Genomic DNA, 25682 nt, shown 5'->3' on the forward strand with positions numbered 1-25682 from the left:
TTACAAAAACATCCAATAAATCTGAACAAAACTGAGAACGTTTTCCCATATGCATTTAGCACACAGTGTTGGTAATTAGAAAATGTATCCTGGAATACATATTTCTAAATGTACAGCTCTTTGTAAACCAATGTTTTCACTCATGTGCCTGTAATGCCTTTTGTCTGTTAAATTGTTATAATAAAAATGACAGCACAAAAGTCTTGAATTAACTGACTAATGTTCTGAAAGGTGTCTATTAAAATACTTATAAAGAGTTCATAATAAGATTTGTGTTTTTCTGAGGATTGCCTTTATTTATCAAAGTTGTTAATTACCTTCTTGTAAGAGTTTCCACGAAAAGGTTTAATGGTGGATGTAATATTGTCATGAACTGTAGCGGTGTGGACTTTGAAGATTGACATATGGCAACATTTCTTGCATATTGTTGAAAGTTATTAACAGTAATAAACTAACTGCTATAATAACAAAATAGATTGTGACTGAACACTGAAGTGATAAAACTACGAACGCACAAAAGACTACAACTATGGCTCCTTACGTCACTTACGTCGTACGTCAACGTCATTTGGCGACGTGCTTATATACGTCAAATCCCCGGATGTCGGTCTTTTTTCATAGCAGAGGTAAGATGTCTACCCCCTTCGTGTGACTGTTCGCTAAATATCCGCATTCATCTGCTTGGTTGAATAAAGATATTAACATATAATCAACGGTGAACACGTGCCTAGTTGTTTGACTTATAATCGGTCACAATATCATGTCGAAATATCGCTTCTGTCGTGTTAGTTACTAGATTTCCCTGTAATGATAACGCAGGCCACCGGCTAGCCTTCATGCTGCTAGTAGCCTCGTTGCGCTTGGACATAGAACCTGGCATTACAGAGGCATTACGGTGTGAAATGATTTTATGTCGATACATAGTGCTTCTCGGCACGTTGTATGTCCTTGTAATAATAGCAGTGGGACCATTGTTGATATCGCGTTGTCTCAGTTAAAAAGTTTATGCTCTACAACATGACCAAACTGTATAATCCTGTGTTATGGCTTGTCTAGTCAAACCCCTTACCCCTGGCGTTTTTGTTTAAGGAATCTTTGCTTTCTGAATAATAAAAATGTACTTTTTAGGTGTGTAGTTTGAATTGAACTTATTTTTGCCTCCAACTTTAACAATTGTTTTTTTGTTTGCCAATCTTGCGACTTTAATAATTATTATTGAATAAGTGCAGAATCTTATGAATAATAGTGTAAAATGTCAACAATGATGTACTACCTGTTCTTGATAGATGGCAGAGGGAGACAAAAAGGCTGCCAAGAAGAGGCACGGGAGCCGCAACCCGGTCCTGGCCCGGGGTATTGGTCGGTACTCTCGTTCTGCCATGTATGCACGCAGAGCCATGTACAAGAGGAAAACTAAGACCACTGAGACCAAGGTAAGCCTCAGACTGTAGCCCATAGGAAAGCATAGTACATGGGACCTTCAGAGATGAACAAACACTGAATATAAATGTACGTGAGTGCATCTGAAGTCATGCCTTTTAGCCACCGACGTAGGACTAACTATCACTGTATTCCCACAACAATTCACAGGTAACATGAAATGCTGTAGTTCTTTAAACTGTGACGGTGATAGTCTCCACTTTTGCTCTTCTTTAGTCCAGCATCATTTTATACTCAAACTAAGTGGAACCAAATTAGCCTGACTATGATTCCTATGGATGGGCTTCCTACAAGTGTGTTCAATTCAAATTAAAAAATGAAATATTGACCTGTATGAAGGCAGATCATCTCTAGCCTTGTAATCATTCCTGGTGTTTTAATCTGTCATTTGTGGATATTGTTAGGGTGCCCATTATTTTCCATGGTCGATTTCCCATTCATAAAAATGCCGACAGACGTTGCCAAGAGTCAACGCCGACCATGAGACTAACTATCATCTAAAAGAGTGACAATTGCGTTGTTCACTGGAGGTGTATTTTTGCGCACAGAATATTATAATTGTGTGAATTTCAGATTGAAAAGAAGCTCAAGGAGAGGCCCAAGGCGACTGTTGTCAAGCCTGTTGGCGGAGACAAGAATGGAGGCACTCGTGTTGTCAAGCTCCGCAAGATGGTAAGATCCTTGTGCACTTCATTCTCCAAAAACACTTTCTTACAACTGAATGAAATGTATGTTTTTGACATGGCATCTCACATGTGCAGTGGAGCTAGTATGCATTGGATACCAGTACATTACAAACGTTCTTATTTATGGCAAACTGGCTCATTTTATACTTTGATCTATCAATCTATGAAGAATAATCTTGCAGAAATAAAAGTAACATGAGAAGGATCATCACGGGGGTTACAAAGTGTGAAGAGTGGCCTAATCGTAAATAAAAATGTTTTATTCCTGGTAAACGAAGGTTGGTAACCTCGTGCATTTAAGCATGTTTATCTTGCGTCCGTAGCCCCGATACTACCCAACAGAGGATGTTCCTCGTAAGCTGAGAAGTCATGGAAAGAAACCCTTCTGTGAACACAAAAGGAAACTGCGGGCTTCCATCACTCCCGGAACTGTGCTGATCCTGCTCACTGGCCGTCATCGTGGAAAGGTAACTTATTTTGAATACATTACTCCTTTTTTTGATGATTGTGCAGTGATACCCAGTTTGTTGTGATGCACTCGTGCGGCCAGAAAGATTCCTATCAAATGCATTTTTGATAAGGAATCTTTAAATTTTTTTGAGGGATGCTGCATTGTCGTTTGTCAGTGGCACCAGTGCAACGTCATCTTGCTTAACTTGGTCGGATGACCTAAAGCCCAGCCCCATAAGTGCAAATTTTATTACTTAAGTTTTAAGTTTAGTACTTTTTCTTTTTTTTTAAAGCAATAAAGGAGTCATGCTTTTCAATTGTTTTACAACCTGTTGAGTAATTGTGCAACTTCACATGTTTTTCTTGCATTTAATAACTTTTTCCCGTTCCAGCGTGTGGTGTTTCTGAAGCAGCTTTCAACTGGTCTGCTGTTGGTCACTGGTAAGCCCTGAAGTATGAAAAAACGATTGTTGTAGAACTAACATGTAGTAATCAGATGTTTTTCTTTAGGCCCTCTTGCCCTGAACAGAGTCCCATTGCGTAGGGCTCACCAGAGGTTTGTCATTGCTACAAACACAAAGGTTGACATCTCTGGTATGAAGATCCCCAAAACCCTGAATGACACATACTTCAAGAAGAAGAAGCTGAGAAGGCCCCGTCACCAGGAGGGAGAGATCTTTGATACAGAAAAAGAGGTGAACTACTGTACATGAGTATTTTAAATGAATAACTATGGATGGCTAATCCTGTTTTTGTTGATTGTAGAAATACCAGCTGACAGAGCAGAGGAAAGAAGACCAGAAGGCTATTGACTCTCAGCTCCTGCCTCTCATTAAGAAAGTGCCACAGCTGAAAGGGTATCTGCGCTCTTCTTTCTGCCTGTCTAATGGTGTATACCCACACAAACTGGTTTTCTAATGTGTTAATAAAGCGCACCCTGGTTGCCATCACTTAAAGGTGATTTGTGTTTTTGTTTGAGGTTGTGTAAGATTTACCATTGGTGCTGTTTATATTCAGTGTCATAGCCCAAAAAATAGAATGCATTTATTTGGCATTGGCCAACTTGACTTAAATTGCACTGAGCCAAGAATTTAAATAATTTCACATCCTAATGTAAAAATGAGTCAAGCCTGAATGATGAAAGTATTTATTAGGTTTCTGGAGAGATTGCTTACAGACTGTCAAGAACCTCAATCTTACAAAGGAATCTGGGACAGATGCCAAAAGGAGCACTCCAAAGAGGAGATACAGCTAGACTTACTGCAGCATATCAATGGTAATCTGTGGCCCTTTACAGAAAATGCCAATTTCATTCTATTCTCACAGGTCAAAGATCTGACAAATGTTGTATAACTTGAGAAACTGTTGTAACCTTAAGATATGTGAGTAATTAGAAGTGAACATATTCTGATAGGAAATTGCAAATGTCAAAAGTGGAAATGCTGGTATCACACTTGGTATAGAATCACCAAAAGAAACAAGAATTCTGGCCCAGCCTAAAAGCTTTGCTTTAATTAAAAAACAAGTTCTAACATAAGACAAAAATAAATACATGGCAATATTTCTCTCAAAAATAAAAGTTAAGCACAGAAAAGGCAGTGGCACATCAAAGAATGATGGGCCTTTTGTTGAGTCAGTTCATGTTTATGAGCAGGTTTAGAGAGAAGCCATTCCTCAGCCTGACTTAAACAGCAGGATGGCCACCTGACCCAAGTAGAAGTAAATAAAATGCTTGGTCTCATGGGTTACATAGCTGCCAAAGTTCCTCCCGACAATGCAGTGCCAAGTTGGGTTGTATTTTTTGTCAAACTCCTGTAAAAAATAAAAGATTTTACACGTCACATAGTATGTGGCGTCTCTGCTTCTACCACATGTCTACAACCTCAGAGCATTGTAGGGACTTAATGTTTCACCTTCTTGATGAAAGCAGCGATATCCTTCTCAATGTTGTACTTCTCCAGGGCCTGGGTGGCACACTCCACAGCGTCCTGCTGCATGTCCTCCGACATGTCGGCATTTTTTATCACGGCCTTTCTATCTGACATGGTTGCCTTGGGAAACCGAAACAGAGAAAAAAAATGCATCATTTTCACAGGCGCATCGCCAAGTAATACATTCTGCCAGCCAGGGTCTGCTCGTGAGTATCAAACTCTATTTCAGAGTTGAAATTTTACTATCAAGCGAACAATGTTATTACATAACAGACATATTTTATCTAGCCATTTATAACAACGTTGCATAACTTCCAACTCAAATGGATGCGAGCGATGCGTAGTTTCTATGGCTACACATGGAAGTGTAGGTAAACGGCAAATGATTAGACAAAGTCTCCAATAAAACCCAAATACAATTTTTTCGCCAGCAACAGTGACTCCGACTCACACCCTTTGGGGAATAAAAACATCTCATAAATAATACACTTATTTTTGGGGACAGTATTTTAGATAAATTATCGTTTTGAAAAGCGGGCTTATTGTAAAATACCGGAGCGCATGGATGTGCAACGACGAATGAGACTAATTTGTCTCACAATAGAAAATAAATACCATACCGCTGCAATTTCAAACATGGTAAGGATATAAACGAACAAAGCCCCCCAGATATTTTAAAGAAGACATAAAAATACCTTTCCGTTGTCTGATTACTCTTAATAATTTGATGAAACGACTTCTCCAGCAGTGATAACTCCCGCGAAGTGGCTGACATAAAAGTACTGTGGGTGTGCGGTGGAAGAACCCGCTGTGGAGACTCGCTGTGATTGGACAACAGTAATACACAAGCCGCTGCTATTGGTTGATTTAGGGCTCTATCCCTGGTGTTTCGCTCCGCGTTTTATTTCAGACCATCATGCACTGCTGCAAACTTGTCGCCGTGGCAACCGTTCCTAACATTCAATGCACCAATATTTTAATCCATTCTACACATATTTCTTATTGGATCCTTCACGATTCATTTATTAAATATCAATGACATGCGTCTATTTATGGCAGAGCTTCTCAACCCTTTTCTGGCGCACTCCCCTTTGGAGATTAAAAGAAAAGTCTCCACTCCCCCACAGCCTCTAGGACAGTGCAGAATTGGCGCTTCACTGAGGTAAATACCGCGTTTCAAGGAGAAGACTCACCTTACTTCTTGTCTTTGCGGATCACTTTTACCACTGCGGGCCGTCAAACACACACAGACCGCTTTCTGCACGGAGCTGACTCGTACCACCGTATTTAATGTGTTGTGTTATTTTAATGGCAGCCAACTGAAAAGGTGCATTTACTGCCACCTACTGTAGTTGTACGTCTTCAAAGTATGTGTTTTACCATACAAAAAATTAAAAGGAAAAAATGTTGTTGTTGTTGTTGTTTTATGGCGGTTGGCATCCAAGTGTTGCATTACCGCCAGACTTTATTCCTCAGACTTTGTCGTAGTCCTCAGACTCTGTCGTCGTAGTCCTCAGACTCTGTCGTAGTCCGTAAAAGTACTCCTTCCATTGCTTTGGTGTTACAAAGCCCATGAGGTCATGATATGTCTTTGTGACCGGCTTTATTCCAGGGAGACTCTTCTTCATCTTCCTCTCCTTCTTTGACGTTCGGTGCTTCCACCGTACAGCTTTATTCTTCAGGCTTCATTCTATAGGCTTTAATATGTCCACTGATGTCGCCGCTTGGTAGCCGTGCGTCTACGAGACTGGGCGAGGACAGGAGACCACCCCCACCCCCATCTCGTCACTCTGATCACTCTGACTCCCCACAAGCAGACCCCCATCACTCCGACTCCCATTTAGCGCCTTTAGCCTGTTTTCTATATCTGCCCAATCAAGCTCCTTTGTTCCAAGGAATCTCCCTGCAGCTTTAGCAATGATCCTGATCCTTTCAGTTCTGCTTTGAGTCTGAGCAGCACAGTTTACAACATCCACCATAAAGAGTACAAAATCCTCTCTATCCACAACCAGGGTATTCTCATTAATTCTGGAACCTGCACACATGGGACCTCCACTCTTGAAACCTTCACACTTCTTGGGAGCCACGCTGGCCTCTCTCATTTCGCCCTGGCTGGGAGCAGCGCTGGCTCCTCTCTCTGTATTTACTCTAAACTCGTTACTTGAAACTTTCTTGACTGCATCTGCATAGGATATACCTTGAGAGACCTTTATTTTCTGCACCTCAGCAGCTCTTTTGCTAAACCTGCATCCCCCGTAGGCAGAGCTATGTTCTTCCCCACAGTTACAGCACTTCAGTTTTGCACCCACGTCACACTTCCCATACTCATGATCTCCTGCACATTTACCACACCTTTGCCTCCTTGTTGTTGCGTTGTTGTATGTTTCATTGTTTTCAAAGCCCATGAGATCAAAGCGTAAAGGAATCACATGCAAACACATTCTTTTCACATATGCTTTGTATACGGGAGATGGCGGAGGAGAGTGGATCGGTGGTCGAAGACGTTCTGGACGGCGTGGAGGAGCAGCCTTTTCTGCCTGCACGTGCCCGGAAACGTAAAAAGTCCCTTAGCTCGTCCGAGGGTTCTGGGAATGAGCAGCAGGATGAGGCTGAAGCTATTGATGTCCGGGGTGAGAGCAGAGACTGTAAGGTGATCATAAAGCTTGCACAGGATAGTGCATCCTTTAAGGAGTGGAATTCAGTGGCATTGTCAAAGAGCCTAACTGTAGCTGTGGGAGTGATCAAGAGTGCGAGTGTCCTTAGAGATGGCTCGCTGCTGGTCGTGTGCAAGGACGCGGCTCAGCAACGGAAGGCGATTGGAACTAAACGTCTGGGTGGAAAGGACATTCTTGTGTCTAATGCTGAAAGAAACACGGTCAGAGGAGTTATCGTAGGTGTCCCTACGGCGACGTCTGTGGATGAAGTTAAGGAGAATTTGACTGGAGCTACGGTGGTGGACGCTAGGCGGTTGAAAGTGACCCGGTCTGGGGTAAGATGTGACAGCCTGTCTGTAATGGTAACACTTGAAGGGAGGTGCCTGCCTAGTAAGGTGTTCATTGGGTTCATGTGCCATGACGTTAGGCCATATGTTCCACCGCCCCTGCGTTGCTTTAAGTGCCAGCGCTTTGGGCATATCGCAGTGGTCTGTAGAGGGAAGCAAAGATGTGGTAAATGTGCAGGAGATCACGAGTATGGGAAGTGTGACGTGGGTGCAAAACTGAAGTGCTGTAACTGTGGGGAAGAACATAGCTCTGCCTACGGGGGATGCAGGTTTAGCAAAAGAGCTGCTGAGGTGCAGAAAATAAAGGTCTCTCAAGGTATAACCTATGCAGATGCAGTCAAGAAAGTTTCAAGTAACGAGTTTAGAGTAAATACAGAGAGAGGAGCCAGCGCTGCTCCCAGCCAGGGCGAAATGAGAAAGGCCAGCGTGGCTCCCAAGAAGTGTGAAGGTTTCAAGAGTGGAGGTCCCAAGTGTGCAGGTTCCAGAATTAATGAGAATACCCTGGTTGTGGATAGAGAGGATTTTGTACTCTTTATGGTGAATGTTGTAAACTGTGCTGCTCAGACTCAAAGCAGAACTGAATGGATCAGGATCATTGCTAAAGCTGCAGGGAGATTCCTTGGAACAAAGGAGCTTGATTGGGCAGATATAGAAAACAGGCTAAAGGCGCTAAATGGGAGTCGGAGTGATGGGGGTCTGCTTGTGGGGAGTCAGAGTGATCAGAGTGACGAGATGGGGGTGGGGGTGGTCTCCTGTCCTCGCCCAGTCTCGTAGACGCACGGCTACCAAGCGGCGACATCAGTGGACATATTAAAGCCTATAGAATGAAGCCTAAAGAATAAAGCTGTACGGTGGAAGCACCGAACGTCAAAGAAGGAGAGGAAGATGAAGAAGAGTCTCCCTGGAATAAAGCCGGTTGGTCTCTGAAACAACGGACTACGACAGAGTCTGAGGACTACGAAACGTCTGAGGAATAAAGTCTGGCGGTAATGCAACACTCGGATGCCAACCGCCATAAAACAACAACAACAACAACAACAACAACAACAACTATTCTAGTCACAAAGACATATCATGACCTCATGGGCTTTGTAACACCAAAGCAATGGAAGGAGTACTTTTACGGACTACGACAGTCTGAGGACAACGACAAAGTCTGAGGAATAAAGTCTGGCGGTAATGCAACAATTGGATGCCAACCGCCATAAAACAACAACAACAATAAAGTCTTGTTGTTGTTGTTGTTGTTTTATGGCGGTTGGTATCCAAGTGTTACATTACTGCCAAACTTTATTCTTTAGACTTTATTTCAGCTGGCCTTCCTCTGCGTCCTTCTAAAGAAGAAGAGGAAGAGTCAGCTCTGGAATAAAGTCTAAAGAATACAGTCTGGCGGTAATGTAACACTTGGATACCAACCGCCATAAAACACAGAAGAAGAAGAAGATGATGTCCAGGTTTTTTAATGGTATAGTGTAATACACATACTTTTAAGACGTACAACTACAGAAGACGTACAACTACAGTGGGTGGCGATAAGTGTACCTTTTCAGTTAGCTACCAACCACCATCAAAAGCGACAAAACAACAACAGTAGCAGAGCAATTTAAAAATATAGATTCAAAAAGGGGAGTGTAGCGTCCAATTGAATTGAGAAGGCCAGAACTGATGGTTAAATTCAGTTTTCATTGTTTCCATTCCACATAAGTCAACAGAGCTAGGCAAGAACAAATAAAGAATAATTATAACTTTGTCCGTACAATCACTGTTACTAGTTCATTACATTAGCATAGCTGTTTTCCATACATTTGTAAAATAAACATCACATTTGTAAAATAAACATTTACAATTGTTCAATAATACATTCATTGATATTACAAACCCCCATGTCGACTGTAGCTTGATCTTCAGATTTTTATTACTTTCACCACGTTTTTCTTTGTTTTTAGTAAACTGTTGCTTACTTTACTCTGTGTCTTTTATTTGTAAATTAAATTTTTGTTTCACTGTAACTTCTGGTGACACAGGAACCAGGACAAGAGTGTGTGGCGGGCAGGACAGAGGAGAAAAAGGAGAGAGGAGGGACAGAGGAGAAACCGGAGAGAGAGGAGGGACAGAGGAGAGACAGGAGAGAGAGAGGAGAAACAGAGGAGAAAAAGGAGAGAGGAGGGACAGAGGAGAAACAGGAGAGAGAGGAGGGACAGAGGAGAGACAGGAGAAACAGGAGAGAGAGGAGAGACAGAGGAGAAACAGTAGAGACAGCAGGGACAGAGGAGAAACAGGAGAGAGAGGAGAGACAGAGGAGAAACAGCAGAGACAGCAGGGACAGAGGAGAAACAGGAGAGAGAGGAGAGACAGAGGAGAAACAGTAGAGACAGCAGGGACAGAGGAGAAACAGAGGAGAAACAGGAGAGAGCAGAGACAGGAGAGAGGGAGGAGGGACAGAGAAGAAACAGGAGAGAGGAGGGACAGAGGAGAAACAGGAGGGACAGAGGAGAGACAGAGGAAATATAGGGGAGAAACAGAGGAGGGACAGATGACAGAGGAGGGATAGAGGAGAGATTGGGGACAGAGGAGAGATCGGGAACAGAGGAGGGACAGAGGAGAGATAGGGGAGAAACGGGTGGGATAGGGTACAGAGGAGAGATAGGGGAGAAACAGAGGTGGGATAGGGTACAGAGGAGAGATAGGGGAGAAACAGAGGTGGGATAGGGGACAGAGGAGAGATAGGGGAGAAACAGAGGTGGGATAGGGGACAGAGGAGAGACAGTGGAAAGATAGGGGGGAAACAGGAGGGACAGATGACAGAGGAGGGATAGAGGAGAGATCGGTAACAGAGCAGGGACAGAGGAGAGATAGGGGATAGGAGACAGAGGAGGGACAGGGGAGAAACAGAGGTGGGATAGGGGACAGAGAGATAGGGGACAGAGGAGAGATAGAGGAGGGACAGGGGAGAGAAAGGGGGAAGAGGAGAGACAGTGGACAGAGGAAGCCGTGTGAGGGGGCACAGAGGGGGCTGTGCTCTTGTATTTAGAGATGAGCCCCATGTTGATACTTGATGTTTTTCTGCTGCTCAAAACACATCTGTCACACATTGTGCGCACATTTCTCCAAACAGGCACGCCCCCCACACTTTGAGAAGCTCTTTACAGGTTTCAATTGGGGGTGACAATTTAAATATAGCAAATCTTAATTTTATAATTACTATGCCTAAATCCTAATTTTTCATCTCTGACAAACTCGTGGATACCTTGTTATATCATTTGATCTTTCAGAAAAATCAACAAAACTGTTAATTTTAATAATTTTGTATGACCGTAACACGTGTGTACACCCTAGTTGTGCTGCTTTTGACCAGCACATTAGAAACAGTAAATTATGCCAGGTTCGACCATGAATTGTGCAAAGTGCATACACAGTGTGTGTTACACGCCACATATCAGCTTCAAACATTTTATTAACAAACAAGGAAACATTTCAGTTCACAAACAACTGCAATCAAGCAATTGTTCTGAATGGCACACAGCACTTCAGCAGAGTGGAATCTATGAAAACCATGATGAAAACACACATGCAAACTCCCTACAAAGCTCCCAAAGGACTTATTTCTAGTTATGAAGAAATATACATGTCTGTGCAGACAAATAACATAATTGGAGACATATACCCTTATACACACTAATACTATTAGACAGAAATGCTATTTTTCTGCAAGGCAAACATCTACAATTATGTTGTATCTACATTACAACAATGTGACCTTACATAAAACATACCACCATTCCCATGATAAGAACTAAAATGCAAATATAAAAAAAAACATGTAAAATCTTGTGATTTAACCACTTCTTTCAACTAATGAAATAAATACTAATAGAGGCACATTTGTTCATATCCCTGTAACTTTACTCGCTGCGTTCCTTTGGTTCTCTGTATTTATAATGGATGTATTCAAAGATGTCTCGCTCACTATCCACCATCAGAGGCTCTCCTGCCACACCTGTAAAATGACATCACATCATATGATACACCAGGCAGTCAATGTTCAGATATTTCACACAATGTTGAGACATTTTATTGGATTGATAATTAACTTATCAAAAGACTCACCAGTAACTCCGAGTGGGCGTATAGTGTACTCATTTAGAGTAAAGCCCTTCTCCAAAGCATGGGTTCTCATGTTTTTATTGAATATGTCGCTTCCCGTGAAATACAGCACACCACAGTAGTACTGATCCTTGGGGATTAGCCTTGGGTGACAGAGGAAACGAGGAGTTTATGGTTCCAGTACAAACTTCATATGTGTACTATGCACCAGGTTGCACAAAACAAAACATATGTAATGATATGCAATCTCAAAATAAACCCTGCTATAGAGACAATGATAATTTTTAATGGATTACCGAATATCAATACGTCTATGAAGATATTCTTCTTCATCTTCCTCACTCTTTACAAGCTGACAGACTCCCTACAAAAACAAGATCAAGAAAAACCATGATCAGAGCCATGGGAATCATGGTTTGCGTACAATTACTGTAACTCCATTACCGAACATCAGATTCAGGTTCATAAACTAGGTCCTCACCATGAACTTTGTGTCCCCTTTAGACAGTGTGTCAGTCACAAAGCCAACGGACTCTAAATGCTCGACTACAGCATGGAGCAACTTGGGCTGAGAAAGATACAACAAATTCAATGGCTTTTGTGAAATGAGGATTCTAAAAGTTGAGACCTTGTAAAATATTTGTTCTTACTTGTTTCTCAGTTTGAGATGTATAATCTGGGTGGGTCAACAAGATATCTATATCACCACTTGAGGCAGCGCCTGCGTTAAATAGAATCGGAACTTTTAGATGACATTATATCAATGTTTTTTAAAGAAAAGAAGAAAGCATTTACCCCTCCTGTAGCTTCCACAGATTGTCCCAATGTAATCATCACCAACTTTATGCAGTTCTCCGAGAATTAGTTTCTAAAAAACATGTTTACTAGATTTAAAATCTAAAAACATGGCAAAGCCCAACAATATGTGATCATAACATACCTCCATTTGTTCCATTTCAGCTCTTGGAATTCTCTTCTCAAACTCTTCAAAATATCTATAATAATAATATAACAAAAACAAAACAATGTAACCCAGACAACAAAATTTAGCAATATTTAAATGTCTCAACAATAGACTACGTACTTTAGTCCGATTTGCTGGTGGTGATTTAACTTGTTCTCAATCTTTTTCAAGTCTACAAGACAAGTATGAGATCAAATTGACACTCTACATGTACGCAAATATGCATAAAATAAAACAAACCTTCTAAGGTTTTCACCCCTTCCTCAAAAAACTTTCTTGCAGCAGCAGGGCTAAAATAGACATTCAAGGGACAAAACTTAAGGTAGTGGATAGAACAAAACTTTCTTACAAGTCTATAAAACAATGCAATTAAGGATGTTTTAAGCACAGACAAAAAGAACTACATTATATTTTAATACAACCGACCCTATTCCAGTAACTCTAGTGAGAAAATTAATGGAGGAGCTGGTATCGTCATTACGAATCTGTGAACAAACAATGCAGTAATTGTAAGTACGTCACATGTTGGGGAAATTTGTTTTGTGAACCATCTGTATTGAAGACCTTTTCCAATTTCCTTAGTTTGCCAGTTTGAAGGAACTCGTCAATCTTCTCTGCAATTTTAGCCCCCACACCGTCCTAATAAAAGAAACAAAAGTGTATTTAAAACGATGACACAGCACAATGGCAAGTTTCAATTCAATTCCATTTATTTTTGTAACAACTGCTGACTTAACATACCAGTTTTTTTGCCTCTTCGCCACTTTTGATTTTGTTGGGGTATTTTGAAATAGTCGATGCTGCTTTCCTAACATGCACATTGCAATACATAAGTGATTTCATGTCTCATCTAAAACGACACAAAGAGTAGCTATAATCAGACCAGATCTTACCTGTATGCATTGTATTTGTGTATTGCCCTGTTTACGTTTTTCTCGTAGTTGGCCAGTTCTGTAAACAAAATGAACACCCAATAATAATTAGTACACACAACAGGCTACATAGTAAACTACTAGACATGGAATATTATCATGATGTTTGTTACTGTGTAGCTACTGATTAGTAAGATATCCTTTGCTATGTGCAGCCATTTATTTCCAAGATGTATCATCCTTGTTTTACAGAATAAAAGCACATTAAAAGGAAACATTAGTTGCAAAGAGCGTCATGATTTCCAACTATATTTAGCCATGGCTTGTAAGAGGCTAGTAGTAGTAGTAGGCACAAACCCTAAACTCACCAACAAGAAAGTCTGTGATTCCTTCATTGAGGGACTCCTGAGGCGCCTTTCTCTTGCTCATGTTTATGCTAAATGTTAGAATATATTCCTGTTGATCTAAATATGCAAAAATGCTTTTAGAAATGGATGTAAATCTTAAATAGCTACAAGATTAGCTAACTGTGCGCTAAACAATGCCGATTCAAGCGATGGGGGCAGGGCGACGTGCGCGTGCGCGTAAATACGACACCAAACACTGAATCTATGACGTCATCTTAAAGCAAACCCAGCCTTTAAACGAAGTAGATGGCGGTAAATGCACCATTGCAGTTGGCTGCCATTAAACAACAACACAACAACTACTACAACAACAACAACAACAACAACAACAACAACAAACCCTGAAATAAGTCAATCTGAAGTCAAGCCAAGTTTTTTTTTTAGTTTTTGTGCGGTATAAACACACTTTGAATTACATACAACTACAGTGGGTGGCGGTAATCAAACACTTAGGTACCAACCAACAGCCATAAAACACCAAAGAAAAAGAACTTTGGCAGGATTTTTGGAATCTTTGGGATACTGGACGGCTTCTGTATCAGATACAAAGTAGTAGTTATTGTTATATTACTTTTAATGGTAGTTGGCAGCATGGGCGGAGCCAGGCCCTGGCTATGGGGCTTGAGCCCCGGATCTTTGTCCAAAAGCCCCGGATCTTTTAATTTTTTTTAAATGCATCATGACGTCACTAAGTGCAACAGGTAGAGCGTTGGGTTGGAACGAATCCAGCAGTGGCTTCAATTCTCTTTACCCGTTTCATTGGTTATTTTTGTTGAACTGATGTATGATTGGCTGCATGTAGAAAGTGCGCGGTGTTTACAGCACGTCACGCAATCTGACCAATCTGACCTTTTCTATCATTTAACTGAGGTTTTGCAAAAAGTGAAGGACACAAGAGCAGATCGACTGGAAAAAAGAGACATTCAGAACATGAGCTGAAAAACAAAGTTTATCTAACGTAGAATAGACAACAACAGCACATGATCGTTCAAACCATGAATTCATTGTGGTTGTTGGTGTAGCAGTGGCTCAGGTTTTATTCATCTACAAAGCAAAAGCAGAGAAACTACAGGACAAACAGCTCACTGAGGAAGGTGTTTGCTAAAGGTAAGACTGACTTTTACTTTCAATAAAGATCAGTCTAATTCTAAAACAGCACTTTACTCTCAAAGGGCTGACTAGCTTAGACAGCAGAGCATCAGTCTGTGGACAATAGTGTTCTGAGTTTGAGCCCTATTCGGTGCATGTTTTTCATATTTGTTTTGTCACTGATTGTTTTAAAGAACATCAAGATGTACAATTTCTTGAATAACTGAATGTCACCTCTGCTGTTCTGTTCAACGTTTTTTGGAGGGAGGAGCTCTCTCAGAAGGCAAAAAGTCTGTCTTTGCCTTTGGAGGGTTACTGTCTGTAACTGCACTAAAACCACATATTTGCCAGAATGAACCCCCTCCCTTTCTTTTTGGGCTAAGCCCCGGATGTTTAGAATGTCTGGCTCCGCCTCTGGTTGGCAGTCAAATGAAAAGTTGCATTTACCGCCATCTACTGTAGTTGTACGTCTTCAAAGTATCTGTTTTATGCTATACTGTACCAAGAAAAAAATGATATATGAGCTCTTTATTTGACAATAGATGTTGCACGTTGATTGTTAACTTTTTTTTTAAATAAAAAAACAACATCCTTTCTTTTCCCTTTTATTATTCATGATTATCATATATTAGCCTTCAAATTTAGACTTCATAATTTTAATGGCATTATTCAAAAGACATCAATGTAAAAGATTACTGCCCAATTCATAATAATTATGTATAAGCAATTTTACAATAATACATCATGGGATGTATACAAAGCATAGCTACAATGAAATATAAAAAATGAAACAATTACATTACAACGTATTAAAATATAATGCCTCAAGTGAGGCATCCAGTCTTACTAAAGCTAAGAAATCTATGTCCTGTTTTTTGAAGACCTCATGTTAAGAATCATTTTTTACATAAACTTTGTCCCTACAAAATATTTTGATGGCCTCTTCGAGTTCAGAAAGTCTGCAATCAAGATGAGCCTTTCGCATTTGTAAGCTCAGGTTGTCCGCTTTGAGTGGAAGTGAAAGAAGCTCAGTCACCAAGGAGCGGTGGCCTATAGGAAAATCAAAATAAGCATTTGTATACATTTTGTTTTACTTTTGTAAATGCTGAATAAAGAGGTTTGGGCTTACTTTCTTTGAGGGATTTAAGCGTTTCCTGCCTCTCGCTCTCTGGCATCAATGTGTGGCCAGCTGGAGCGGATGGATCAGGGGCACGTCTCCTTCGCTCTTCCTCTTCTCTCCTCCACTGCTCCTTTCTTTCTTGAAGACTGTGGGCGAAGTTAGTTTCAAAGTTAATTACATTTTTAAGCAATCTAACATAAGGTTTTAATTCACGTGCAATGCTTTTTGAAGATACTTACTACTGAGGGACTTGGCCTTTGACAGCACTTGGAACTGGTTTGACCCTAAGGCTTGACAAAGACTGAGAACGACGCAGAACAGTTTTTCCTGCAGCCTTCGCATTATGGTTTATGAAGTTTACTGCCTGGCCTTCAACAAAAATCTGAACGCATAACAATAACACAGAAGAAATAATAGTCAGTGTCTAATCCTATACAGTTAGATCATGCCATAATGTTATGCCCATAAGTGTATTAAATGCACTTGACAATTTTGCACAAAGAAATAACTGCAAAAAGATATGATGGATTTAAATGAAAGGACTTCTGATCTTATGTCTTATGATCAGCATTGTTATTAAACATTTTGTTCATTCCAAATCTCTATAAAATATTAATCTATTTAAAACTGCTGAACTGATTCTCTTTATAATGAATTCTCACTGTAACAAGCAGCATATATTCATTTGTTGGTGTTGAACTGGAGTTTAAATATAGCTTTAAATTCAGGACAATGCGGGATTATTGAAACATTCATAACTCAAAATACAACTTTAAATGAACGAATGAATGAATGAATGAATGAATAAAGAGCTAAAATCCTTACATATAAAAAAGTTGATTTGACAAACCGATCATGGATTACCGTACTCACTGGTGTATTGTTGTCATTAGTGAAGTTAAATGAGGCTGAGCGCTGCAAAACACTGGAAGAACTTTGTGATGCCCCATGCGCCTTTAGAAAGTTTTTACACTGTGGTTTAATAGTGGAAGGAGGAACCTGTTTTTCAAGACAAGAAAGTAATGAAATTGCTTTGCCACAGATTGAAGTATTTGTGATTGTGTCCCCTTACCTGTAGCTGGGCCTTTACTTTTGAGGGAACATGAATGTACTTTGATGAAAGAGCTTTGACTGGAGCACAGCGGGACTGTACGATCTCAGCCTGCTGCGCTCTGTACCGTTTTTGTATTTCCCTAAGTCGTCGTACATTCTCTTTACCAAAATCATGAACAAGATGTCCTATGGGTCATGCAAATTAAAAATGTTTCAATTAAAGAAAGGAAGTAGTTTGCATACAGTTGAGTTTGAACTTAAATATTACTTACTCTGCTTTGGAGCAGAAATTAAAGGGGCAAAATCTAATTTGAGGAGCTCGCCCACAACTCCTTTTTTTCCTCTTTCCAAAATATGAGCAGCGTTTGGACCAATGCGGGGATGCTGAGCAGGAGTGCGAGCAGTGTAGAATCCTGGATACAACACAGGGTCTGGAGCAAATGGTCCTGACAGCAGACTTGCATCCTGATGCCCCTCTAAACGACCGCGTGCTGTACAAAAGTTAAGAATACAGTAATTTGCACTATTATTATTGGGTTAATTACTTAATATGAATTAACAAACCTGACTTTGGATGTTTATAGAATTCAGGAAAGAGGGAAGGATCAGGAGGAATGGGCCCAGATATTGATGAAGGACCTTCACACATTGTTCCCTAAAAGTAATAAAAACATCAATAACAAATTAGGATACTGCTCCAATTTACAGTACATCTCAATTTGATCAAAAGGTAAAAAAAAGCGTCCAAAGATATCTGTGGTGGAACTACAATTTGAAGTTGAATACATGATTAGAATGTGCTACCATAGGCTATAATCAACAGCTAGCTAGCTGATCTTATTTTATAATCTGGCTTGTCTAACATAACAACAACACTCTTAACACTAAGCTATTATTATAGGCTTATTGCATGATTCGGCGATGTTAAAACGGCAATTAAAAGCATTACATAAACATTCTCCTCTGAACAGTTACCTGAGATGTTTCTTTATCACGAGTGTCTGAAGGTGTCGGAGGTGACGGCGTCAGCGCTTGTTATGCTTCACCATGGCGACCAGAGCTGGACACGATCTTTGGCTGAACACACGAAGCTTTACTGTTTACTGCTTTACCACTGCAACAAACCCCAAACATGCATAGCTATCTGTTTTTGCAAATGAAATGGGTTGGTTAACTGTGATTAAAGTATCTATTTAAGACTTCACACTATGCAAAACATGCTATAAATGGTGTTGTAGAACAGTGCCCCACGTGGCTTAGGGGTGTACTGTGCAAGCTAAAACTCAACATCCAAACACAAAATTAATAGTTTTATAGCATTAACCAATTATTTGAACTTATTGTATGATACAGTATTATAAGTAGTCATTTAAGTTTCTGAACGCTACCTCTGACAACACATTCAGCACAGTTTGGCCGATAAATGAACATTGTGTTCTACAGCCTCTTGCTTTTTTGGCTCTTCCAACTTTTAAATCAGGGGTTGTTTTCAGTTTCTGCATGGTCTGCCATTTTAAACAGACCCAGTGCATTGAGTGTAAATATAATACAATAAAACTATTTAAAGCACATGTCAGTTTTCGAATGTCAATTGCACAACAGCCCCGCCCTCCAGGCTGTGACGCTGTGACGTAGGCCTGGTGTTTGTCTGAGCTTCTCCTTCACTGTGTCCCTCTGCTCGGAGCAACACTGCAAAGTCTGCACACTCCGTCCCAAAAGCAGGTAAAAAACAACTGGCCTCATGGTATATTCTGTGTTTATGTGTCTTATCGAGCCGCGTTTGAACTGCTTTTGAGCTCGCTGCACATGGGCGCTGTCATCCAGTCAGGGCAATTTGACTCTCAGGAATCAGCTCATTTTTAATTTTAGCTTCGAAACTGTTCATTCTTTTATGTCCCTCATAGTTTAAAACATTGTAAAAAACAACAACATTTCAATATATATTCAGGCCACTTTGATCCTATAGCCTATTGTTATGCTGGTGTTGTCATGATAAAAACAAAAACAATATGCATGCTTTTTGGTAAAGCATTGAACCAATAAAAGAAACAAAAACCTTCCTAAAATACAATGTTTGAAATCTGAGAAGTGTGAAAGCACTGGAGTCTGGACCATATGGAGAAGGGACAGGGTCCACCTGTGCAACATGATGCCATAAACCTAAACATCTTATCCTTATCAGACCCTTTGAAGGCACCTCTGTTTCTAGGTCATTGTGCAATGCCATTTGTGACTTGTAGTATTTATTTGAAATGATCAGAGGTTAGAATGATCCCATCTCAGCTTTGTCACTTTTACTTGTTGTGGCCTGGAGGTCCATTTAGTCACTCATTCATTCACTACATTCAAGTTATAGACTGTCTGACCTCATCTCACACTCAGACATACCTCATGTTGCAGGGCTATCACACATGCTGCTTTGGTAGTTGGCTAAATGATTAGTCACTGTTGTCACCGCCTCTGTTTATCCATATCAACAGACACTATTATTTCTCCTAAAGTAAGCTAGAGTTTAATACAGCCTTTATAATTAAGTCCTCAATTATTACAATTTGGATAGGTTCAGAATGTTCTTTTTTTCTTCATACATGTGATAATGTTTTCCTGATGACACTCCCGTCGTGGAAATAGTTGCCTAAGCTCTATTTACAGTAAAGGGAAAAAAGGAAAAAATCAAAGTGCTTTCTCTCAACTGTGCTTCTATTGACAACAGTCTGATTTGATATGGGTTAAGTGTCAACACTAAAAAAAGAGCATAGTCAGTTTAAAAGCCATAAAGTCACCTGTTTTTTAGTGTCAGATTCACCTGGGCTAAATATAGGCCTAGCCCAGTAGTGAGGTGCACAGTCAAAGGCTGAGGTGGCTTCAACACATAACACAAACAGGACTGAGAAAAATACTGGGACATAATTTTGAGTCGAGTACATTGAAATTCCTGCTTTCTATTGTCTATTTAAATATAACCCTGTTGCCTTTAGACGGGCTGCCCTTACGTGTAACATGTATTTTTTAGCTAATGTTCCTATACAGCAGTAAGAGCAAAGTACTTCATGGTCTTCGTTGGGACATAAGTAGACAATGAGTTGCCACTTTTTTGTCCTGTCTGGCTGTCTTACCACTAAATAATACTTAACAAAATGTGAAGTTGGGTATTTTATACCAATATATTATTCTTAAGCCTGAGAACATTAGATTGGTAGTCTGAAATGTGCCCGATCTACAGGAATGCAAAAGCAGGCATTGCAACCTCATTGAAACCCTTCCGCTTTTCATTTATTAAGTCATGGCAGAGAAAGAAGTGAAAAGTGCAGAACCTGCAGTACCTGCAGTACCTGCAGTGCCTGCGGTAGCTCTGGACCAGACTGAGCAAATGAAGCAATCAAAGAGCAAAGACCACTGTAAGACATGTCAGGACCATGCACCAAAGGATCATGGTGAGTGAGGGCATGCTTTGATGAGGCAAAGGATCTCAGTGTTGACTGCATCGTGTTTAGCTTCAATTCATGTGATCTTGATTGGGCCTGTTAAAGTCATATTCACTGGAATGGTGCACTGGAGAGATTTGCTGTAGTCTACTGGCAGCTGCTCTCTTGAACATACAACAGTAAATATGTTACCAAACTGCATCTGAACATGTAAGCTGCAGCTTTCAATAACTTTCAGTCTGAAACACGTTGTTTCCAACACTCAGTATATTTGTACTCCTTCTATAGTTTATTAGTTGCTTGCCAATGGGATGTTGCCCAGCTGTGTGTGAGAGAAGACCACAGGCCACAACAAAGTTGATTAAGTGGATCCCTTGGCTTGGGCTGTCATTCGCACTGGTCAAATGCTGAATAAACATGCTTATGCACTGCATTGTATCAAATTATACTATAACTCAAAGTGATGTATTTTAAATGATTTGTCAGACATGATATCATAAAATCACTACAGTATATTGTGATTAGTTTTCATTTTTGGTTCAAAGGAAGTGAGAAATTACCACTCTATAATAATAACAACTCTATTCCCTAGGAAGTATGGCCGCCCCTCCTGCATACACGGACCTTGGCAAATCTGCCAAAGATATCTTTACCAAGGGATTTGGTGAGTTATACAACACAGTTTGTGCACAATAGTACAGTATAGCATTTTGACATAAAAATGCTCAGTTATGACAACTTAATAAGAATGTCTGATATATAGCCTCTTGAAATAGTCCCAATATTAGCTTTTCTAATAGTTTTGTTGCATTTGTCAACAGGATATGGAGTGCTGAAGCTGGACATCAAGACAAAGTCCAAGAATGGTGTTGTAAGTAATAAGTGAAAGTTGCGATATTGTGTTTGGACCATTGATACTATCAAGTAACAGTACTATAATTCAATTCTACCTTCTCTTTTAAGCTTTGCATGAAAAAAAGTATACAATCTATATACTGTAGGTACGACGCAGAGGTGATTGACTCTCTAAGGTTTATTCATAGTGTCACTATTTAAATAGAACAAAAGTATGTAGTTCAGGCTAAATGTCCCTCTGTCTTTTATCTTTTTCTGCCTTCTGTTTGGATGTCCTTTCAGATGGTAAGAGTGAGTGTGCATGTAATGATTAAACAGATGCGTTCAAGTGTAAACCAATGCTAGGCTCATATTTGCAGACAATGTTAAAGGTGTTAGGGGTCCGCCATCTGCTTGTCTCCATGGAGGGGTTTTTGCTTTGCCTGTCCACAAGGTGACATTCACCTTACAGCATATCTTGCATTTATGCAATTACAGATATATATTTTTAAGATTATTTTCAAAACTACCCTTTTCATACTGTGAGCAGGCTCGCCTCTCCACAGCTCTGACCTGGCCACCCCCCACTTGAAAAGTTACAATGTGCACCTTTAAGATTGTCTATGCACAGTCATCGTCTCACATCGGTAGCTGGATTCCTCACTTTCTTTCTTCCCTGTATCATTCTGCTTCACTTGTGCACATGTGTAGTTGAACTATAGTTTATTATCTTAAGTTGTTATTCATTGTATTTATTGTCCACATCTCAAATGTTGGGTTGAGCCTCTATTTTGGAAATAAATGGAAAATGCTCCTATGTTTTACAAACTCAATATATTCATTTTGTGTTTTTTTATCATACCTTTAGAGAATAGAGTGAAACATGACTTCAAACTGGACTGTGTGTTTTTTAACATGTGTTGGCCCAGACAGTAATAACTTTACATTTCCATGAAACCAGGTCAGAACATCATCCCGTATTTTTGCACCCAATTCTTTCCACCATAGTATTCTTACTTTTCCTCATTCTCAGTTTGGAACTAAAAGTCATCTCATGCTCACTTTACCAGTATAAAGTATATGTCCTATTACAAACAGTATTTGAAATTCTTTTTTGCATTTTCTTTTGTCTTTCAGGAGTTTGCCACCTCTGGCTCAAGCAACACGGTCACCGGAAAGTCCGGAGGTCACCTGGAGACCAAGTACAAGCTAAGTGACCTGGGCCTCAGCTTCAATCAGAAATGGAACACAGACAACACTCTGACCACCGAAATCACCATAGAGGACCAGGTCAGCTCATTTTAATGGCTACATCTTTTTATATTGTCAAATTGGATAACATTTTGGTACAACTTGATATAATAATAAAGTCATAAATACAACATTTAGTCATCATTACCACACTCTTTGTTTCTGTAGCTGACTAAGGGTTTGAAGCTTGGTTTGGATACATCGTTTGTGCCTAATACTGGGTAAGCCATCATTTGGATGATGAAGTGATCATTAGCTATATTACAAATCTACCTTTATATACAGTACTTCTCCAAAAAAGGCAAAAACAAAAATGTAGCTTAAATAATTATTACTTTTGTTTTATTTCTAGGAAGAAAAGTGCCAAACTGAAGAGCGCATATAAGCGTGACTTCATTAACGCTGGTTGTGACCTGGACTTTGGCATGGCGGGCCCCACTGTCCATGCAGCTGCCGTGTTGGGGTACGAGGGCTGGCTGGCTGGGTACCAGATTGCCTTTGACACTGCCAAATCTATACTGACCCAGAACAACTTTGCTATTGGATACAAGGCTGGTGACTTTCAGTTACACACTAATGTGTAAGATCTCTCAACACATTTCAACCTCTGACAAATATTTTATATTCTTTCCTATATTCAAAAAGTACATACTATTTTTCTCTTTAGTAATGATGGCACAGAGTTTGCTGGATCTATTTACCAGAAGGTGAACAGTAACTTGGAGACAGCTGTAAATCTGGCCTGGACAGCTGGCAGCAACAACACACACTTTGGTATTGGTGCAAAATACCAGCTGGACAAGGATTCCTCCCTCTCTGTAAGTAACTTTTAGTAAAGTAAATTTTGTAATTTCTAGATGGAAAATGACTAAAATAAAGTTGAAAAATCAAGTTTTACCTTTCATACGTGATAAGCAATATGTTTTCCTTTACAGGCCAGAGTTAATAACACCTGCTTTGTTGGGGTTGGATACACACAAATACTCAGGCCAGGTTAGCATTTCATTATTTATTTTCACAAAAGCATAACTGCTAACCTTTAACTATCAAGATTAAACTAAATGTCTCTTTTTTCACTTTTGGCAGGTGTGAAGCTCACTCTATCAGCTCTAGTTGATGGAAAAAATGTGAACGGTGGTGGACACAAGATCGGCCTGGGCTTTGAATTGGAGGCATAAACAAGGAACACCTGAAAGGTCCAGCGACATGCCTTTCTTCTGAGGTGGAAGCTCTAACCCCAAGTCATAAACTTTCATCCAGTCACTTACAATTTTGGCCTTAACCCTTCCGCCTCAAAGACCATTTGTACTGAAATTTTTAACTAAAGCATTATTTTGAATGTTATTCAGGTGTACAATTTTGACAGCAATACAGTTTAGTATATTTATAAGAGAAAACAATCCGTACCAACTGTTTAAAAGTACTTAAATGTATAAAAGTGCACTTTTCATTTCTTTCACTATGAAGTCAGCACCTTATTAGTCGCAGCTCATTTCTATTCTTTTGGAAAAGTTTTCATAGATAATCTGTTCTTCAAACTATGTAGTTAGCCCCCGGGCCTAATCCTGCTAAATTAGCCTAAATAACAGTAGTATTTTTTGACATATACTTTAAATAATTCTGCCATTTTAACATAAATAACAAACATTTGGATGTCTGTCAGATGCAAAATGTTGAATGATGTCATGACCTCCGCTCTGTATGTTTCAATTTGCGGCCTTCGGTGAAAACAGTTTGGACACCTCTGTTCTAAAGGTTCTGTTGTGGCATGCTTTTCTTTATCCAGTGTTACATTCAACAGGACAGAAATTGCATAATGATGCATTGAAGGCTTACAATTAACAATGTTCTTGGTCTGAGAACCAGAACACCACCTTTACCTCGGTACACTAATGCAGCTTTATGCTGTGAGGCATTACCAGCTAAACTGTTTTTTTTCATTTGTTCTGTGAGGTACTCTTTTGCATGTCATGTATCCAGTGTGTCTACACTCAAAATGTGGCATTACAGTTAATTTTTTGTGCTGTGTTCTATGGACTAAAGGATGTTAAACAATATACTGCCCATTGTTTCTTATTTAAAAAACTTTTTGCAAGTAGTATTGCATAAAACATTTATTTACATAATTCATACAAGGTACAAAATCCACGTAGGTATGTTGACATCTGCAATATAGACTGACTGATACAGATTTTGTTTCTTACAATCTGAGCAACTGATATAATGGATATCATTTATATTGAGTATTTGATATATTTTGAGGCCAATATACAGGAACCAAATGACATGACCTAAAATGACCATAAACTCCACTACAATGTTGAAACCAAGCCTAACCCAAATATTTACTTAAGTTAAATGTTTGGTCACAAAGAAAACGTCAGTAAATATTGGAGCTTGACATGATAAAAAGTGCAAATATTAGCCCAATAAATTGGCCACCAATGTATATGAATCCGTTTCTAATTAACTTAAAACATTTGCATAAAACAGACCATTGACGCAACAAACTAGCCTGTCACTAGCTACATAACATTGCATAGGCGCTGGTATAGCTGGCAGCCCGGTGTAAACGCTCTCTTCTTTCTCACACTTATTGTGCTTTATCTCCTATATTTTGTAAATATAGTTAGTATATTCTTTCTATTTTACTGTACGATAGGGACACGCGCTGGAATAGTTTTTTAATTCAACTGTTTTTGACTTTTTTCGGCTGGATTTGAGCGTTTTTCGTTGTGTTGTTGTGACGTGAGCTAGCTCCGAGCGAGCCCACCAGCCCCCCCCCCCCGCGCCCTCCAGCCGCGCTAAAGTACGGCGTGTCGTCGGTACACGTTTATATACACGTTTATATGGAAGAGGAACTTCACGAACGATCGGGACACGCACTGGAATCGCTTTAAATTAACTTGTTTTGACTTTATTCGGCTGGATTGAGTGTTTTCGTCGTGTCGTTGCGATGTGTCTTAGCTCTGAGTCCCCCGGCTCCGGCCCCGCCCCCCGGCTCCGGCGCCGTACCGCGTTTCCACAAAGGAGGAACTCATGAAACTGCGGAGAA

At 40.0% G+C, this 25682-nt stretch overlaps 5 protein-coding genes and 1 long non-coding RNA gene across 8 annotated transcripts; 2 read left to right on the forward strand and 4 right to left on the reverse strand.

Annotated features, from left to right (window-relative positions):
* Positions 1-594: 594 nt before the first annotated feature.
* Positions 595-3526, forward strand: rpl6 (ribosomal protein L6). Its single transcript, XM_072434069.1, has 7 exons — positions 595-626; positions 1287-1433; positions 2014-2112; positions 2450-2593; positions 2969-3017; positions 3087-3271; positions 3342-3526. Exons 2-7 carry the CDS (start codon positions 1287-1289, stop codon positions 3492-3494), a joined length of 777 nt encoding a protein of 258 aa, XP_072290170.1. The 5' UTR covers positions 595-626; the 3' UTR covers positions 3495-3526.
* Positions 3527-4108: 582 nt separating this feature from the next.
* On the reverse strand, positions 4109-5330 carry dynll1 (dynein, light chain, LC8-type 1). The gene is made up of 3 exons (XM_072434070.1): positions 5203-5330; positions 4490-4627; positions 4109-4388 (listed from the first exon to the last, which is right to left on the reverse strand). The coding sequence occupies exons 2-3, from the start codon at positions 4619-4621 to the stop codon at positions 4251-4253; spliced, it is 270 nt and encodes an 89-aa protein (XP_072290171.1). The 5' UTR covers positions 4622-4627; positions 5203-5330; the 3' UTR covers positions 4109-4250.
* Positions 5331-11239: 5909 nt separating this feature from the next.
* Positions 11240-14016, reverse strand: polb (polymerase (DNA directed), beta). The gene is made up of 14 exons (XM_072433516.1): positions 13817-14016; positions 13470-13527; positions 13318-13384; positions 13141-13215; positions 13003-13061; positions 12817-12866; positions 12697-12748; positions 12553-12607; positions 12408-12480; positions 12263-12333; positions 12094-12180; positions 11909-11976; positions 11616-11755; positions 11240-11505 (listed from the first exon to the last, which is right to left on the reverse strand). Exons 1-14 carry the CDS (start codon positions 13875-13877, stop codon positions 11411-11413), a joined length of 1011 nt encoding a protein of 336 aa, XP_072289617.1. The 5' UTR covers positions 13878-14016; the 3' UTR covers positions 11240-11410.
* Positions 14017-15828: 1812 nt separating this feature from the next.
* On the reverse strand, positions 15829-18336 carry enkd1 (enkurin domain containing 1). The gene is made up of 8 exons (XM_072433046.1): positions 18093-18336; positions 17682-17772; positions 17390-17608; positions 17137-17303; positions 16938-17063; positions 16304-16446; positions 16074-16210; positions 15829-15994 (listed from the first exon to the last, which is right to left on the reverse strand). The coding sequence occupies exons 2-8, from the start codon at positions 17764-17766 to the stop codon at positions 15834-15836; spliced, it is 1038 nt and encodes a 345-aa protein (XP_072289147.1). The 5' UTR covers positions 17767-17772; positions 18093-18336; the 3' UTR covers positions 15829-15833.
* A 376-nt stretch (positions 18337-18712) lies between these two features.
* On the forward strand, positions 18713-24684 carry vdac3 (voltage-dependent anion channel 3). 3 transcript variants are annotated; one of them, XM_072432695.1, is made up of 11 exons: positions 18713-18839; positions 20399-20551; positions 21135-21206; positions 21364-21413; positions 22514-22666; positions 22796-22848; positions 22980-23207; positions 23295-23445; positions 23563-23620; positions 23714-23837; positions 23878-24684. In XM_072432695.1, exons 2-10 carry the CDS (start codon positions 20401-20403, stop codon positions 23803-23805), a joined length of 1008 nt encoding a protein of 335 aa, XP_072288796.1. In that variant the 5' UTR covers positions 18713-18839; positions 20399-20400; the 3' UTR covers positions 23806-23837; positions 23878-24684. The 3 variants fall into 3 exon arrangements, with proteins under 3 accessions (XP_072288796.1, XP_072288795.1, XP_072288797.1); XM_072432694.1 differs by having other exon boundaries at positions 23714-24684; XM_072432696.1 differs by lacking the exon at positions 20399-20551 and having other exon boundaries at positions 18714-18839; positions 23714-24684.
* Positions 23507-24111, reverse strand: LOC140346567 (uncharacterized). Its single transcript, XR_011924327.1, has 2 exons — positions 23878-24111; positions 23507-23837 (listed from the first exon to the last, which is right to left on the reverse strand). It is a non-coding gene; the product is annotated as an uncharacterized lncRNA (long non-coding RNA).
* Positions 24685-25682: the final 998 nt, after the last annotated feature.

The sequence above is a fragment of the Eucyclogobius newberryi genome, unplaced genomic scaffold (genome assembly GCF_026437365.1).
Source record: "Eucyclogobius newberryi isolate DKJ021-1_F unplaced genomic scaffold, fEucNew1.0.hap1 SCAF_6, whole genome shotgun sequence".
Classification (NCBI taxonomy): Eukaryota; Metazoa; Chordata; class Actinopteri; order Gobiiformes; family Gobiidae; genus Eucyclogobius; species Eucyclogobius newberryi.

Coding starts and splice junctions, on each gene's coding strand:
- rpl6 (XM_072434069.1), top strand. CDS start 1,287: ATGGCAGAGGGAGACAAAAAGGCTGCCAAGAAGAGGCACGGGAGCCGC. Junction 1,434..2,013: donor CTAAGACCACTGAGACCAAG/GTAAGCCTCAGA, acceptor TGTGAATTTCAG/ATTGAAAAGAAGCTCAAGGA. Junction 2,113..2,449: donor TTGTCAAGCTCCGCAAGATG/GTAAGATCCTTG, acceptor TTGCGTCCGTAG/CCCCGATACTACCCAACAGA.
- dynll1 (XM_072434070.1), bottom strand. CDS start 4,621: ATGTCAGATAGAAAGGCCGTGATAAAAAATGCCGACATGTCGGAGGAC. Junction 4,389..4,489: donor TCGCTGCTTTCATCAAGAAG/GTGAAACATTAA, acceptor TATTTTTTACAG/GAGTTTGACAAAAAATACAA.
- polb (XM_072433516.1), bottom strand. CDS start 13,877: ATGAGCAAGAGAAAGGCGCCTCAGGAGTCCCTCAATGAAGGAATCACA. Junction 13,062..13,140: donor AACTAAGGAAATTGGAAAAG/GTCTTCAATACA, acceptor GTTTGTTCACAG/ATTCGTAATGACGATACCAG. Junction 12,867..13,002: donor ACTAGAGTTACTGGAATAGG/GTCGGTTGTATT, acceptor TGTCTATTTTAG/CCCTGCTGCTGCAAGAAAGT.
- enkd1 (XM_072433046.1), bottom strand. CDS start 17,766: ATGTGTGAAGGTCCTTCATCAATATCTGGGCCCATTCCTCCTGATCCT. Junction 17,064..17,136: donor AAGTAAAGGCCCAGCTACAG/GTAAGGGGACAC, acceptor CTTGAAAAACAG/GTTCCTCCTTCCACTATTAA. Junction 15,995..16,073: donor GCTTAAATCCCTCAAAGAAA/GTAAGCCCAAAC, acceptor ATTTTCCTATAG/GCCACCGCTCCTTGGTGACT.
- vdac3 (XM_072432694.1), top strand. CDS start 20,401: ATGGCAGAGAAAGAAGTGAAAAGTGCAGAACCTGCAGTACCTGCAGTA. Junction 23,446..23,562: donor ACAAGGATTCCTCCCTCTCT/GTAAGTAACTTT, acceptor TTTCCTTTACAG/GCCAGAGTTAATAACACCTG. Junction 23,621..23,713: donor CACACAAATACTCAGGCCAG/GTTAGCATTTCA, acceptor CACTTTTGGCAG/GTGTGAAGCTCACTCTATCA.